The sequence below is a fragment of the Bufo gargarizans genome, chromosome 2 (genome assembly GCF_014858855.1).
Source record: "Bufo gargarizans isolate SCDJY-AF-19 chromosome 2, ASM1485885v1, whole genome shotgun sequence".
Lineage (NCBI taxonomy): Eukaryota > Metazoa > Chordata > Amphibia > Anura > Bufonidae > Bufo > Bufo gargarizans.
The window spans coordinates 326,056,862-326,074,942 of record NC_058081.1 but is presented as its reverse complement, the minus strand read 5'-3'; the positions used below and the strand labels follow the sequence as shown (position 1 = coordinate 326,074,942).

Below are 18,081 nucleotides of genomic sequence, written 5' to 3'. Positions count from 1 at the left end.
TCAACATGTGGATGATGTGCACCATGTGATTTTACTCTAGATGTCCCTTCCAAATGGTCTGTTAATTCAAGGGCACGAAGATGTCCCTTCCTGACATCTTCCACACTATTTCGGAACAGCATGAAGTGACTTACTGCAAACCACCGTAATAGTACGGTTTGCTGATTGGGCGGGCACAGGAACCGCGAGCACTCGATCAGTGCAGGGGTATGTATCGTACAAAACAGCATTAATAATGTCAAAGTGACAGTGAGATGGCTTTGGTTAAACAAATGGAAGCAGGTGGCACGCTGCAGTGTCTGTTTTCTTTTAAATAAAAAAATGGTCCAAAAATAAAAAAAATACCTCTTGGCTGTGAAATGGTGGCTGCCATTTCGAGCAGTTTGTTTGGAAATAATCACAAGTGCTTAAAATTCAAAATCCGATTTTTGGGGGAATTTTTTTAATTCTATTTGCTTACTTCTATTTGTGACATGGTTAATCCATTTAGCTTGTCCTAGTTTGAAGCAATACAAAAATGTTCTCTGTGAATGTTAGGCTACTTTTACACCTGCGTTAGGTGCGGATCCGTCTGGTATCTGTACAGACGGATCCGCACCTATAATGCAAACGCTTGTATCCGTTCTGAACGGATCCGTTTGCATTACCATGAACAAAAAAAAAAAAAAAAAAATTTTGTTCATGATAATGCAAACGGATCAGCATTTTGGTGTCCGCCTCCAAAGCGGAATGGAGTCTGAACGGAGGCAAACTGATGCATTCTGAACGAATCCTTATCCATTCAGAATGCATTGGGGCTGAACTGATCCGTTTTGGGCCGCTTGTGAGAGCCCTGAAACGGATCTGACACGTGGACCCAGAAACGCCAGTGTGAAAGTAGCCTTAGCTAGTGACTTTATACTTTTCTAAACTTTTTCGTATTTTAAAAATTTTAGGATTTTTGGTAATGTGATTGTTCATATAAAATAGTAATCACTATACGGTGGCTGTTCAATATGGAATATGCAAACAAAAAGACAAATATGCAAGGTACATCATACCTCTAGCCAAAAATGCAATCTTCCATCCAGGAAATGTTTGCCGTCTTTGCCTTGTCAGACACTGGAAAGGAAAGAAGAAGCTGTCTGACACAATTGACAACAATATTAGCTCTTATACAGCAGAATTTTTTCCCTCTCACAAACATCTAGGAAGCCCTGCTTTTCTGTCAACCCTCCCTGGAAGTCAATCTCAGTGAGAGAGTTCCCTCCTCAGGTTTGACGAAGGGATTGTGCCCAAAATTATTTGAAAGCTGGGCTACCTCTTTAAGAGAGACCTTCACAGGAAATATCTACAGAGCTCAGAACCTGCAGCTCCAGATACGTAAAAGTCAAAGAAAGTATGTCTTGCAATTAAAAAGAAGCAACAGCAAAATCAGCCAACAAAATAGAGCAACTTGAGCCTCTCAAAGTACATAGATACACATCTGAAAGAATTTTTTCCATGAAAAAGCTACATATACATTTTAAGCTTTGTGGGAAAACTTCTGTACATGAAAACTGTATATGGAATAAACGTGTCAGGTACAATAGAAATAAATCAGAACTTGGCTAGCGATAACCTAAACATCGGCATACACCAAAATTCATGTTTCAAGTTTATTATGACATTTTAAAATTGCCAGAATTTTATACAATTAAACAGATGAGAATTTTTGAACTTTTCATTTTCTTCATGTTGTAGAACCAAGCATGACTTGGAATATTACTGGTATTATTGAGCCGCAAACTGTATTTAAAGGCCTAAGGGCGTTTCAGTCTACCATGACTGTAGCTGGCAAAATATTTAGTGACCTTTTCTACAATATTTCAGCCAGTTGCTAAAGGCCTAGAAAGCGCTCACTTGTAATTACAGTCTTTTCCTGGTGGACAGATAACACAGACAATCTTTACTTCAAAATTTCAAAATGAGTAAAGTGATTTTGTGATTTAACTTTTTAGAGACTGCATAGTTTGTGCTCTGTGATCATTCTTTAAAATAATGCAGCAGGTTTATTGAATTTAAAAATATGTGACTCCCTCTGAATCACTGCAAATCCTAAAGCTGGTGAATCTATTCTATTACCTCTGCTTCCGAAACGCAGTTTTTGCGTCTTGAATGCGGACACATTTACTTTAATGGGGCCGATGCGGACAGCACTCCCTGTGCTCACAATTAAAATTCCAAACTATAGAGCGGATTTATCAACCAAGAAGGGGAGGTGATTTGAAAAAATTATTACTTAGAAGGGAGGCATACTGGATCCACACATTGGATACTCTACAACCCAAGGGGATGAATAGGACTATGAGATTATGTGTTTTAATAGTGTATAATTTGGAGTGTTTTGTTCACAGACTGCAATACCGCGCTGATAGCCGATGGTTTTTGGGCCTGAAGAATAACATGATTTGAAATAAGTATGGACACTCTATTATGTTATATATGTCATTTTCTATATGTAATTTCCTGTTTGTTTAATCAGCTGATGATGTCATGACCAGGTGATCCTGCACTTATAAATGTAACCAGGCTTTCATTGTCATCATGCAGTTGAGGAACGGCTGGACGGGCCGAGACACATCCTGTTATTACTTTGTTAGTCACAATAAAAGAATACAACTGATTGAAAACTAGAACGTCTGCTGGGACCTTTTTTGCTGAATTTGATCTGGGGATTGCCCCTTCCTGTGCAGCGTAAAGGATCGTGAGCTGTTACTTCTGTTTTACAACCAATCAAGAACCCCTGGGTTGCTGGTCAAGACACGACCACTAGCTGACATGTGGACCTGAGTCCTTGGGAAGAAACCCCTGTTGCTATGCCCCCTTACTTTGCTGTGACCTGTGCCTGCGCCAGAATCATTTGCGCCTCTGACACTCCCCTGTGCAGGGCCTGGCACTTCTCGTCTTACATACTTTTAGCTGAACTAAATAAATTAAACTAAAACACCCCTAAAAATCCCAAATATATTTTTCTTTTTTACTAAGAAAGACAACTAAAGGATTTGAAATTGGAAACAAAACGATTTCAGCGTAAACAGAAAAAGTGAACTGCCTTTATATTTCTCGTATTGGACTAAATAGGCCACTAAACGATTTCTAAATAAATAACAGAAAATGTGAACTGCGAATATTTTTCTCTTTTTCTCTAGAAATATGACAATAAACGCTTTTAGCACAAATAACTCCAAATGTGACCTTCGTTTATTTTTTTCAATTCTAGTGAAATATGACAAGAAACGCTTTTAGCGCAAATAACAGCGAATATGAACTTAGTCTAATTTTCTCTTTTTCTCTAGAAATATGGCAATAAACACTTTTAGCACAAATAACAAACGTGACCTGCTTGAATATTTCTCGTATTGTATTGAAATAGGCCACTAAATGATATCAGCGTATATATTTATCTTTTCCACAGATAGAAGCCCCTAAAGGCTTCTAACATAGCACTTGCACCCCAATAACTAATTGCTGGAATGACAGAGCTGTATTATGAGACTATCTGGATCCCCAAGTAATTTTTCCCTGCACTTGTAAATCGCTTGTTTTCACAATGAGGATTTTCCTATAACTCTCCCTAGCATCTGCACACGTCTCTCCCTGCCTGTGAAATAATTCCTCTCACTATCCTTTCCCTGCACTAGTAAACTGCTTCTTACCTATTTTTTTTTTACAATTAGTTTTTCTTTCACTCTCCCTAGCACTTGCATACACATCTGTCGCTGAACAAAGTATGATAGTGAATGGCAGACTCTAAGATGGCAGCCGTATTTATAGGGCTGTGACATCACCGGGCTGGCTGCTGATTGCTGCATGCAAGGCATTATGGGTCATTCCGCCTTCCCAGAGTTCCTTGCCCCATGTCCTCACACGTTTAGCCGTCATTTTGGCCACCATTGTAGCCAGCTGGCCGCCATGTTATGAAAAACTGTGATTCGCTACCACGAAGCGCGAGGAAATTTGCTTTCGTTCAGAATAAATTTTTTCCTGAAATTCGGAAAGAATTGGACTTCGTCAACTTCGATTCGCTCATCTCTAGATGTGAACAGTTCCTGTAAAAGTGTTAAGTTCAGACAGGGTTGGACTGGAATTCTTTGGACACACCAGAGGAAATTATTATTTGGGCCCAACCCCCATGTAATCAGTAAAGTCTAATAGGTTTTGATTCAGAGAAATAGATCCTAGTGGTAAATCACTGGCTCCAAAGGCAGCTCCAAAGGATTTTTTTGTCCTGGACCTTTATGGACCACTATAGTATTAGAGACTGGGCCCACTGAAGTATACTCTGGTACTCGTCTGACACTGAGTTTAGGCAAAGGTTGAATGTTATGGGCTTCCTAATGCTTATATATTGTGTTGGTGTACACCCACACGTTCAGGTTTCCTGATGTAGTAATGCCAAAATCAGGAGTGGATTATAAAAGATATTAAGGACATGCCTGGTTTTGGCTTCCAAGACTGCATTCAGAATCTTGACCATTTGGCCGTATCTTTATTCATTGTAGTGTAATGAGCATGTACACCATTGTTGATATTTAAAAAAAGTCATGTTGATTGAAAATATCCAAAAGTGAGGTTGGGTAAAATCGATTTGGACCCAATTTGAATAGGACACTTGGTTCTGATGATTCAGTCTATCAAATGTTGCACTATTCACAGATCTTTAGTCTTAAATATAGTATTTTTAGTACCTTGTTACAAGTCAATTTGTTCACCCTGTAATAGCCAATTTAAATTATTTGAGTTGAATTGTTATGTATTTTTATTTCAATTTCTGCATAATTTTCACTATTTAATATATCTATGTTGGCACTGGTAGTCTATTTATGCTCCTGACATTTGCATTTACAACAGAGGAACAAATGTAGCTATTATATAAGATGCTTGGCTAATGAAAGTTCTCTTATGGATAACAGCCAACAGATTCACAATGTAATGTAAGTTTGATGAATAAAAATAATCTAACTCTTATTTAATGGAGTGGGGAATAACATTGTTCACTTTCCTATAGTTCCACTGGTCCCGGAGGAAACATTAATCTGCTCACAATTTGACGTCACCATTGCAGATTCTCTTTTAAAAAGCCTAGAAGAGCAAATGAAAAATAATAAACAGCTGCATCTGTAGCCTTGGTAAAATTCACTTGATCTTATAAAGTAGCTGTCAAGTCTGTTTGTTTTCTTCCATGGCTCCCAGCTGCTCATTCCCTATTTTTTTAGGTTAGCTTACAGGGCACTCTTTAAAAGACACATAAAAGAGGCTCAAAGCAATATCTGTCAGATCTACAAATGGCTTCAAAATATTACAACACTATCAGTTTTCAGCTCAATCATTACCATTTTAACACCTTCCTGAAATATTGCCTATAAGCAATGTATATTATGCATTTAGATGTAGTTTAACTAGGCACGTTTGACTTTGTCTTTTCACACATTACACTTGAGTACACAGTACACAAGAAGCCTAATATACTGTGTTATATACAAGTGGAGTTTTTCATTGAGAATCAAATTAGCTGACTTGTTTCCTTTTCTACCTTAATTTACCAGCTTCATACCTTGGATTCCTTAGGTCCAACAGAGGAAATTATGGCCACTCTTCATTGATACATAATGCATGCACTTAAAGGGAGCCTGTCACCATGAAAAAGTAATGTAAGCTGCAGAACAGGAGGAGCTGAGCAGATTGATATATGGTTTTGTTGGGAAAGATTCAGTATAACTTGTAATTTATTCATTTAAGGGTCCATTCACACGTCCGTTTTTTCTTTCCTGATCTGTTCCGTTTTTTCAGGAACAGATCAGGACCAGATCTGGACCCATTCATTTTCAATGGGTCCTGGAAAAAATCGGACAGCACAATGTGTGCTGTCCGTTTCCGTTGTTCCGTTCCGCATGTCCGTTTAAATATAAAACATGTCCTATTATGTTCCTGAAAAATCGGATCCTGGTACAATGCAAAGTCAATGGTTCCGCAAAAAACGGAAGATATTCGGATGTCATTCCGTATGTCATCCGTTTTTTGCGGATTCCGTTCCTGGAAATTAAATCCTGCCCACAGAAACCAAAGGGGAAGGGCTTGGCAGAGCTGGATCATCTTTTTTTTGAATCTGTCTGGATAGAAAAGTTGGCAAGATGCCAGTCTATGATGTGGAGCGTTTAATTACCCTGATAGAAGAGCGGCCCAACCTATGGGATACGCGATTGGACTCCTACCATGACCGAGTCCTGAAGGATAGGTCCTGGGAAGAGATCGCTCAGGAATTAGATGGGGAATTTTCCAAAGCAGACTCAAAGAAGCGGCACATCATCAGTGAGTAATTTATATATGTATTTATGTCTGCTGTCATATTTCTTGTATGAAGTGCATGTATTCAGGAATGTGAAAACTATGGCTCTACAAACTACTACTACTCCTCCTATGACGTGCTGTGTAGAGTAGTAGTTTTTCAGCATTTGGAGAGCAGCAGACTGACCATGCTTTCCATATAGCATAAAGATCCAGCTGCATATTCTTGCTTTGTTTGGCTTTGCAAACTATTCAAATCCTTACGTCTTTGAATTTTACTTTGCAAACCTGTGCATAGCAAGGCATTACTACACATCTGCATATGCATGCTTTTTTACTGGTTTGCAAACATTTTAACCCCCCCGTCCTAGATTTTTACTTTGGAAACCTGTGCATAGCAAGGCATTACTACACATCTGCATATGCATGCTTTTTTACTGGTTTGCAAACATTTTAACCCCCCCCCCCCCCCCCGTCCTAGATTTCTACTTTGGAAACCTGTGCATAGCAACTCATTAATATACAGCTGCATATGCATGCTTTTTTGCTGGTTTGCAAACATTTTAAGCCCCCAGTCCTAGATTTTTACTTTGCAAACCTATGCATAGCAAGGCATTATTAAACAGCTGCATATGGCTACTTTTTTTTGAGGCCTTGCAAACATGTTAACTCCTTAGAGCATGGCTGCTCTAGGTGTGGCCATCCAGCTTTGGACAATCTACAACTCCTAACATGCCATGCTATAGGCTGATAGCTGTCGCCTGTGCAGAAATGCTGGGAGTTGTAGTTTGGAAACAGCATGAGGGCCTGAGGTAGTGCATGCCTGCCTTACAGATAATACAGTAAATAAATTGAGGAGATGAGTGTTTGAATACTGTTTAAATCTCAGATATGTTTTTTTTTTTTTTTTATTCTTGAAAATTTTAAATACAGACGTGGACAAAATTGTTGGTACCCTTTGGTCAATGAAAGAAAAAGTCACAATGGTCACAGAAATAACTTTAATCTGACAAAAGTAATAATAAATTAAAATTCTATAAATGTTAACCAATGAAAGTCAGACATTGTTTTTCAACCATGCTTCAACAGAATTATGTAAAAAAATAAACTCATGAAACAGGCATGGACAAAAATGATGGTACCCCTAGAAAACACAGAACATAATGTGACCAAAGGGACATGTTAATTCAAGGTGTGTCCACTAATTAGCATCACAGGTGTCTACAACCTTGTAATCAGCCATTGGGCCTATATATATGGCTCCAGGTAATCACTGTGTTGTTTGGTGATATGGTGTGTACCACACTCGACATGGACCAGAGGAAGCAAAGGAAAGAGCTGTCTCAAGAGATCAGAAAGAAAATTATAGACAAGCATGTTAAAGGTAAAGGCTATAAGACCATCTCCAAGCAACTAGATGTTCCTGTGAGTACAGTTGCACATATTATTCATAAGTTTAAGATCCATGGGACTGTAGCCAACCTCCCTGGACGTGGCCGCAGGAGGAAAATTGATGACAAATCTAAGAGACGGATAATCCGAATGGTAACAAAAGAGCCTAGAAAGACTTCTAAAGAGATTCAAGGTGAACTTCATGCTCAAGGAACATCAGTGTCAGATCGCACCATCCGTCGTTGTTTGAGCCAAAGTGGACTACATGGGAGACGACCAAGGAGGACACCATTGTTGAAAACGAATCATAAAAAGCAAGACTGGAATATGCCAAACTACATGTTGACAAGCCACAAAGCTTCTGGGAGAATGTCCTGTGGACAGATGAGACAAAAATCGAAGTTTTTGCCAAGGCACATCAGCTGTATGTTCACAGACGAAAAAATGAAGCATATCAAGAAAAGAACACTGTCCCTACTGTGAAACATGGAGGAGGCTCTGTTATGTTCTGGGGCTGCTTTGCTGCGTCTGGCACAGGGTGTCTTGAATCTGTGCAGGGTACAATGAAATCTCAAGACTATCAAGGAATTCTAGAGAGAAATGTACTAGCCAGTGTCAGAAAGCTTGGTCTCAGTCGCAGGTCATGGGTCTTGCAACAGGACAATGACCCAAAACACACCGCTAAAAACACCCAAGAATGGCTAAGAGGAAAAAATTGGACTATTCTAAAGTGGCCTTCTATGAGCCCTGACCTCAATCCTATTGAGCATCTTTGGAAGGAGCTGAAACATGCAGTCTGGAAAAGGCACCCTTCAAACCGGACACAACTGGAGCAGTTTGCTCATGAGGAGTGGGCCAAAATACCTGCTGAGAGGTGCAGATGTCTCATTGACAGTTACAGGAAGCGTTTGATTGCAGTGATTGCCTCAAAAGGTTGCGCAACAAAATATTAAGTTAGGGGTACCATCATTTTTGTCCATGCCTGTTTCATGAGTTTATTTTTTTACATAATTCTGTTGAAGCATGGTTGAAAAACAATGTCTGACTTTCATTGGTTAACATTTATAGAATTTTAATTTATTATTACTTTTGTCAGATTAAAGTTATTTCTGTGACCATTGTGACTTTTTCTTTCATTGACCAAAGGGTACCAACAATTTTGTCCACGTCTGTATATGTTGTTGTTTTTTTGTTTTTTTTACCTAGTCAGCAAAATTAAAAACCGCTGGTACTCGTGCCGGGACCAGTTTAAGCGCGAAATGAATCAGCGCCAAAGAAGTGGCGACGGTTCCTTGGCCAAAAAGCCATATTTGTATACGGCCAACCTCCAGTTCTTGCGCCCAATCATGGAAACTCGACCGTAAGTAATGTTTTTTAAAGATAAAATTTCAATGTCACCTTGATGATTATAGTTTGGTGCCTTCAGGCTACTTTCACACTAGCGTTCGATCGGATCCGTTCTGAACGGATCCAATCATAATAATAACGACGTAGGCTCTGTTCTGAACGGATCCGTCTGCATTATATTCGCAAAAAAAAGAAAAGTGTGAAATTAGCCTGAGCGGATCCGTCCAGACTTTTAAATTGAAAGTCAATGGGGGACGGATCCGCTTGAAGATTGAGCCATATGGTGTCATCTTCAAGCGGATCCGTCCCCATTGACTTTAGTCTACTTTCACACTAGCGCTTGATCGGATCCCTTCGGAACGGATCCGATTATATTAATGCAGACGGAGGCTCCGTTCAGTACGGATCCGTCTGCATTAATAACTTTGAAAAATGTATAAGTGCGCAAGATGCCTGAGCGGATCCGTTCAGACCTTCAATGTTTAGTCAATGGGGGACGGATCCGCTTGAAGATTGAGCCATATGGTGTCATCTTCAAGCGGATCCGTTCCCATTGACTTACATTGTAAGTCTGGACGGATCCGCACGCCTCCGCACGGCCAGGCGGACACCCGAACGCTGCAAACAGCGGTCAGCTGTCCGCCTGGCCGTGCGGAGGCGAGCGGAGCGGAGGGAGAACGCCGCCAGACTGATGCAGTCTCAGCGGATCCGCGTCCATATAGACTGCATCATTTTTTTAAGGCTCTATGAAGCGGTCCACGAATGATCAGTTCGGGAACTATGCATTTTGATTGAATATAGTTCCATTTAGAATGCATACATTTTGCACCATCATGCCTCTTTCTGCTCCGGAGGCGGGCATCTAGATGATGTATGCTGAATTTTGTGGTGCTCCTTGAGGTGCCGAACCAAAGGGATCCGTCCTGAGGTACAATGTAAGTAAATGTGTACGGATCCTTTTGCAGTTACACAATATGGTGCAATTGTAAACGGATCCATTTCACATCGCCTTTCAATGTAAAGCCAGGAGTCCCTATTAATATACCATTGGATTTGAGTTTTCGCAAATCCAATGGGAATTTGTAACTTGAATCGTTCCCAACACCCTGAGAGAGCCTGTATGTTATAATAAACCAGGCATGCTCAACCTGTGGCCCTCCAGCTGATGCCAAACTACAACTACCAGCATGCCAGAACAGCATACAGCTATCAGCTCACAGCAGTCCAACGTGGGAGTTTTAGTTGGACAATAGCTTGATGGCCGCTGGCTGAGCGTGCCTAGAATATACCATTGGATGTAAGTTTGTTTGTAATAACTCTGAAACTGCTAGACGTTTCCAGGATCAGCATGTTTGTCAAATAATAATCTAATTGGATTTTTTGATTTCCTTGAATAATTAACTTTAATAAAACTTTAAAAATTATTTCTCAGAACCGTGGATAACCTGAGTCAAGACCCGGTTGAAGTGGAAGCGGCTTCTGGACCTTCTTCCACGGAGAATCCAACTGCCCCTCCATCCTTGGAAGGTTCTCCACCGTTGGCAACGGTCACAGAAGGAACGGTCCCCCCCGAAAATATTGCTGGGCCACAGCAGATAAACACCCAGCGTCGTGCCTCGGGTAGGCGTAGGGGTCCCCCTCCACCCGATTCTGGTTTAGATACTCGAACCATTGTTGAATCAAGGGTTATGGAGTATTTAAACCAGAATCGTGGTGAGAGTCATGATGAAACGATGGTGAAAAGTTTGGTGCCCCTACTGAAAAAAGTACCCGAGGAACGAAAAGCTCGGTGTCTATCTGCTGTGGCACTTCTAATGGACCTTTTTGCTGGTCCTCAAGAACCTATTGCGACAGTCCACAATTTGGAGAGGGATCGCGATGAGATGCTGAATTGGAGGCCATTTGGGCAAAGATTTTCTCATCATCCATCCTCATCACAGTATTTTCTTGGAGAAACCTCTACCCAGGGGAGTTACCAAGCTCAACATGGACACCCCAGGTCTTCCGAGGGATCTCGTCCCCAAAGTTCTAATACCGGCCCTTTTACAAGGGAATTGTTTGATCTCTAATTTTATCAAGTTAAAAGAAAAAAATAAAGATGTTGAATAAATGAGATTTTTCATTTAAATCTGTCTAATAATTTTTATTTACACAATTAAAGATAATAGCATAAAGGTTTTTCAATTAAAGTTCAACACACATTTTGGTAAAATTTAATAGTGAAAAAAAAAAATATGTGGAGACAAAAGCACAATTCCAAAACACATTTTAACCATTTATTAATAAATGTTATTTAGAGGTATTTGAAGGTATTTAATACCAAAAAATGTAAAAAAATTTAAAACACTATCACCCAAATTTTATATAATGATAGTAATTTGTCAAATATTAAATACCTCAGCTCGCAAGCCCACGTCAAGGGTCCTCATTATCTTGCGAGTCCCTAAACTAAACTAACAACAGGGGATCTAACTAAACTAAGAAAATGTAAATTTGAATAGTAATTTGGAAACCAGATTCAAGCTGAAATCAACGACTTCCACGGATGGCTTCCAATTGCCACGGTAATGCCCCCTCTGGACTGCTGAAAAAGTCGGCATAGAAATCCCGAACAGCTAGCCCAGCCGTTCCCGGTCTTCCAGTCCGACTGAGATCAAAATTGACTGAAGATGGCACATTTTGACCCAAATCAGCATCAGCGGAGGCATCATGTATCCTGGTGAAGTTGTGCAGCACTACACAAGCCTGTATCACCAGGGTGGCATTGTCCGGATTCATTTGTATGGATGACATGAATACTCTCCACTTACTGGACAGTATTCCAAAAGCGCACTCCACATACCGACGGGCGCGAGTCAATCGATAATTGAAGATACGCTTCCTGTCATCCAGATCGCGTCTAGGGAAGGGCCGCATCAGGTGATGTGACAATGCGAATCCTTCGTCTGCCACGATCACAAATGGAGCCGGCGGACCTGCAGATCCGGGTAGTCTTCTTGGCTCTGGCAGGGCAAGCTGGTTTTCACGAAGCCGTTCACCCATTCTGGAAACACTAAAGATGCGGCTGTCTGAAGTGCTCCCGTAGGCCCCGATATCCACAATTACAAACTTGTAGTTACTGTCAACCAAGGCCATCAGCACTACAGAAAAATATTGTTTGTAATTGAAGAACCGGGACCCTGAGTGAGGCGGTTTCTTCACACGGATGTGCTTTCCGTCCAGTGCCCCAATGCAGTTTGGAAACTGCGCGGATTGGAAAAAACCCTCGGCGATACGAAGCCAATCTTCCGCCTTGGGGGTGGGCATCACCGCATCTCTGAGTCGCTGCCATATGACTTTACACGTATGGCAGACAATCCCAGAGATAGTTGAGATCCCTAGCAAAAATTCAAAGTGCAGCGATGCAAACGAATTTCCAGTTGCAAGGAATCTGTGGAAAAAAAAAAAAGGTTTTAGTTCAATTAAAATTAAAATACACAAAATATTCACATTACCGAAAAAAACTTACCTCAACGTGACAATAAGCCTTTGTTCAGCAGAGATGCTGCGCCGCATGCTTGTGTCCCTGAAGTTAAGGTCAGGGTGGAGAGACGTCAAAAGGTGATCAAATGACTCCATGGACATACGGCAAAAATTGTGAAACTTGAAGGGGTCTTGACGCAGATCGTTATAAAGTGTGTGAAATTGTCCCTTCTGAATTCTCTGCGCAACAATGGGATGAATCCAGTGTCTCCTCCTCCTCCTCTCCGGTTCTTCTTCCAACATTGGTTGTTGTTGTCCGAATAACCGAAATAGGACCCAATGGAACAGAACTCCACAAATATCCTTCGGCATTTTATCGCAGTAGAGTATGCACGGAAAAATGGCTATACAGCAAAATTTCTACACAGAGCTCTTTACCTCACGATGAACCAAAGAAAATGGCACCTGAGGTAATCATATCTTGTCTTTTTATTCACTTTTTTTTCACTTTTTTTCAAAGAAATCCAAATAACTTTATTTGCTTCCAACTTTAGACATCTATCCGTTTTTTGCGGATCCGCAAAAAACGGATGACATACGGAAACATTTTCAGGAACAACGGATCCGCAAAAAACGGACAGAAAATCGGATTATAGAAAAATCAGGACGTGTGAATGTAGCCTAAAATTGCTGCTCTTTTGTGGCTTTAAAGGCAAGGAGGCGGTCATATCAGTGATTGACAGCTAGCTCTGTATGCACAGTCATAGAGGTAAGAATGTGAGTCACTGATAGGACCTCCTCCTAGACTTCAAAGACCAGAAAGAGCAGGAATTGAAATCAATAAATTACAATTTATAATGAATCTTTTCTCTTAAAACTGTATATAATTCTGCTCAGCTCCTCCTGCTCTGTAACATGATGCCTTCAGCTCAAACCCCATGTTCAACATGACAGGTTCCCTTTGACTGAAAAAAGAAATGCTCCAAATGAGGTAGTCTTTTTATTGTGTCACAGCTCAGGTCTACTGAAAGATCATCTCGCTCTTTGTTGTGCCTTACACATGTAAACAAAATTATAGCTGTTATCCGATCCCAGATATCTTCTCTAGTTTTTATTTTTTTATTTTTATAATGTATATAAAATTGTTTAAAGATAAGCCTTAACTAAAGTTGATTTAATTAATTTAGTGTATTGGTATGTTGCCCTAGAGTTCTATAAGAACAATATGCCCAATACATTGCCCCCAATGTGACAAAGAGGGGAGCTGAAGAGTAAGTACTTTACAGTCCCAAGGAGTGACATGGCATATCACATGATCATTCAGAATCTTATGTAATATACTTACCTCACCACCCCACCCCAAAAGAGTCTGAAGTAGGGCTGTTGGGGTTACTGCTTGACATGTACACAATCCACATGGTTTCCCGGTCCATCTGTGTACTTGACCGATTAGCCAATCTGAGTAGAGTAGAGCAGACACCTGGTTGTTGACCCGAACTTGACCCCGAACCCCATTGAAGTCAATAAGGACATGAACTTTTGAGCACTAAAATGGCTGTAAAAATGTCATGGAAAGGGCTAGAGGGCTGCAAATGGCATCAGATTGTGGTTAAGAGCATGGCAAGTGCTCTGCAAACAAATGTGGATAGGGAAATGACTTTAAATAACATAAAATATGTAAAAATAAAAAATAATCTTGATCTAGGAGGATGAGGTCCATATGGAGTAGAAGGTTGAGGAGGCGGTGGATGTGGTGGTGTAGGTGGAAGCGGCTGTGGAGGAGGAAAAGGTAGCCTACACTGCTTTTTGGATTTAAATTTATTTGTATTTTTTTAAATTAGGGTACACCCCAAAACATTGGGAAATATAACCTGTGATAACCCCCTCCAGTTGTGCTAAACACATGTTCAGACAATACACTGGCTGCAGGACAGGCCAGCACCTCCAAGGCGTAAAGGGCAAGCTCAGGCCATGTGCCCAATTTGGAGACCCAGAAGTTGCAGGGGGCAGAACCATCAGTCAGTTCGTGTAGGCATGTGCAAAAATACCGTCCCGCCATGTCGCATGTCCCTGTAAGGTACACGATCCAATTGGATATCTGCTCTATCAACTTTCGATGTTCTTTTTTGCGCCTACCATGTTGATCACTGTTAGCGGCGAATCAGGGTTCCACCCCGGAGAGGGAGCGTGAGAAAGAGAGACCATATCCAAGGGAGATCAATGGATGAAATTTAATTGTGATCGAGCGGAAATTTGGGAGAAGCTATTAAAACTGAAGAATTGAAGGAAAGGAGGAGGCGCACGGCAATTACCCACTCCCGACTCGGGGAGGTAGTGACGATAAATAACAATACAGGACTATTTAGATGCCCTGTTATTTGAATGATTAATGAAAAATTACAGGGAATGTCACTGCGGTATTTTGGATTAAGAAACGTTAGACAGGAGAGGCCCTGCTGCCGCTTTGTTGACTCTAGATAACTTCTGCCTGATCGCACGTCCCTGTGACGTCCACCATACATTTGGATATCTTCTCTATCAACTTTCGATGTTCTTTTCTCAGCCTACCATGTTGATCAAGGTTATCGGCGAATCAGGGTTCCGCGCCGGAGTGGGAGTGTGAGAAAGAGAGACCACACCCAAGGGAGATCAATGGATGAAGTTTTATTTTGATCAAGCGGAAATATGGGAAAAGTTATAAAAGCAGAAGGATCGAAGGAAAGGGCCAATTAACCCTCCTCTTATGTTAGCTTTCTGTTACTATCCATGATTTTAACGGGTCGGTTTTGACCCGTGTCTTAAATCAGCCATAAAATCCCCTCTGAACAATTATTTATCATCCAATTTGTTTCTTACCTCTTGGTTACCTTGTTAGGCTTCTTTATCCTTGAAAAGATTGGTTTTAATATTTTTGGTGTGACCCCTTAGACCTTTCTTTTGATAGCATACCTCTCATTTTCACATTTTAAAAATGGTAAAATAAACCTCAATAGAATATTATCAGTAAATAAAAGGTTGTTATGTCACCAGAATGTTGCTGAGGAATATTTGAACACATCTCTTAAATTTTTTATTTTATATTTTTATTTTTATTTTAATAACATTAACTATAATAACATTGATGGTGTTAGGGTCAATTTTGACCCATATATATTTACTTCAAGAAAATAGACAAAGGTCTTTTTTTTTTAACATAAAACGTTCATAAACAATGAAAACATAAAACCTTCATAAACAATGAAAAGCAAGTAATAATGCAAAATGTAGACTTGCAAGGTCAAACAAACAACATACAATCAAGCAAGGCAAACCAATAGAAATCAAGTACTAGTTTCAAAGCATCTTTGTGCAAGAACTTGCATGTGTTTGTGTGGGTGTTTTTAGATGCATGTGTGGCAAAAGCTGACACTTTTAGAATGTTCTTTGCAGATATATTTTTTACAGTGGAAGCATAATGTGTGTCTTTCTGTCCTTATTGCTGGGGCAGACCTGACACCTCTTTCTTTTAGAATCAGATGGCATCACTGGAGTTATGGCTGTGGCTGTGCTGGTTGATGTTGAGGCAAGGCTAGATGATGAGGATGCTGGCACTGATTCTCTTTGTGTTGTTGATGGTGTGGATGGAGTGCTTGATGAACTCTGCATCTGTCTGATCACGGCTGCAGCGATTGGATCTTGAGACACCTGTTTCCTTTGCTCAATGTGTGCCTTGACAAGGGAACTTCCTAGCTCCTCGAGAAATATTCTGGGTGGATGTGGGTCCATAACACTAATGCATTGTATGCAGACACATCTAGGATGTTATAAAACACAGCCATCGGCCATCTGCTGGTCATTCGCTGACAAGTATAGGTAGCAGTCAGCTTGTCCAGGTTCTCCACTCCTCCTTTGTTTTTATTGTAATCCAGGATAATTGTGGGCTTTTTGTCACTTCTTGATGACACAGCTGCATCTTTGTGAAAAGTGGACATAAGTATCACTTTTTTTTTTTTTTTGGACAATATGAAACAACAGTGGTGGTGTCTGTAAAAGCAAATTTTGAAGAAAGTGGAGCTCTGTCCTTCACCTGCAAAATTTCAGTGTGCAGCTCAGGTTTATTTATTTTTTTATTGTGCCTACCATGGTGAGTTTCCTCCTGAGAAGTTCTTGTCCAAGGTCATAGCTGGTAAAAAAAATTGTCACTTGTGATATTGTGACCCCGCAGTCCAGTAGTCAAATCAAGGACTACACATTGTTTTTTCTCAGGGATGCCACTTTCGGGTTTGCCGGTGTAAATGTGTAGGTTCCATGCATACCTTGTTTTTGCATCACAGGCTGCCCAGATTATTATGCCGTATTTGCCTGGCTTACTGGGCATATACTGCTGGAAGGGGCAATTTCCACGGAAAGGGATCAAACGTTCATCTACTGTTACCTGAGGCCCAGGGTTAAACATTAGTGGAAGGAGCTGAACCCATTTCTCCCAGACATCCCTTATGGGAGCAAGCTTGTCAGATTTTGCTCTAGTATCTCTGTTGTCAAATCTGAAAACTCTTGATATCATTCAAAAGGTGTGAAGTGACATTGTTGCTGGGAAGATATATCTGCCTCTTGACTTGTCCCAGAGAATATCAGTGGCCTCATTATAGTATCTGTACACTCCAGCAAGAAGAACACCAATATAAGCATCTAGGCATTCCTCATTTATGTCATTCCACATGTTGCCATGGACTTTTTTTCCTTCAAGGTTTGTCATTGCAATGATCACTTTTTTTAGTGACAATGGCATGAACAGTTCAAAACATGTTTTGATGCCACTTACTCTTGTCACAGCAAACCTTGTGATCCCAGGGGTCATTTTGATTACATCTGCAGCAGCTGCCCTGCCATGTAAGTCAGGAGGTTCTGAACTCCAACAGATCTTACCACTTTTGGATTTGAATGTTTCAGCAGGAACAGCAGCAGGTTCAGCACTGGTGGCCTCCTCATCAGACTCATCAGATGTGTCTGTGTATCCTGGTTGATACTCTACTTCATCTTCAGCCTCAGAAACCTGCTCATCCATATCGCTATGCTGCTCTGTGTCCTCTGCCTCATTTTCATCCAAGATATAATACAGTATTTGGCTTCCTGTAAATCTTCTCACTCTTGCATGCTGCATATTGGAGATGATTACTCTGAAAGTCAGCAACTCTGAAATGTATTGGTCCTATGTTTCTTTACTTTATTTAGAGAAGCAGACAAGCAGGCAAAGAGATGGGCCCCTCCCTAACTACAGCTCACAGGGCTGAGAGGGGATTGGCTGTCAGTGTTACTAAGCAGAGAGAGGGTTTATTAGTGTCCTATAATCCTATATTATAACTGGGTCAGAATTGATCCTAACACCATAAACGTCTTAATTTTAACCACAGTATTTTATAATTTGGTGAAAAGGATTCTTTTTCTATTACATTGTTTAAATAGAGGTTCCTGACAAAGTAAAAAAATCTTGATGCAATAAACAAATTTATGTGATACTTATAGACATTCAAAACCTGAAAACGGGTCGGTTCTGACCCTAACACAAGAGGAGGGTTAAAGACGAATTTTAGAAAT

General features: G+C 40.5%; 1 protein-coding gene and 1 pseudogene across 1 annotated transcript in view; one reads left to right on the top strand and one right to left on the bottom strand.

The window, feature by feature from the left end:
- Positions 1 to 11,114, top strand: part of LOC122925877 — a 43,695-nt gene extending 32,581 nt beyond the window's left edge. Inside the window, exons 2-4 of the mRNA XM_044277225.1 lie at positions 6,140 to 6,330; positions 8,905 to 9,058; positions 10,478 to 11,114. Of these exons, the coding sequence (XP_044133160.1) occupies positions 6,140 to 6,330; positions 8,905 to 9,058; positions 10,478 to 11,114 (982 nt within the window). The remainder of the gene's footprint in view (positions 1 to 6,139; positions 6,331 to 8,904; positions 9,059 to 10,477) is intronic.
- A 5,118-nt stretch (positions 11,115 to 16,232) lies between these two features.
- Positions 16,233 to 17,647, bottom strand: LOC122925876 (annotated as a pseudogene).
- Between the last annotated feature and the right edge of the window lie 434 nt (positions 17,648 to 18,081).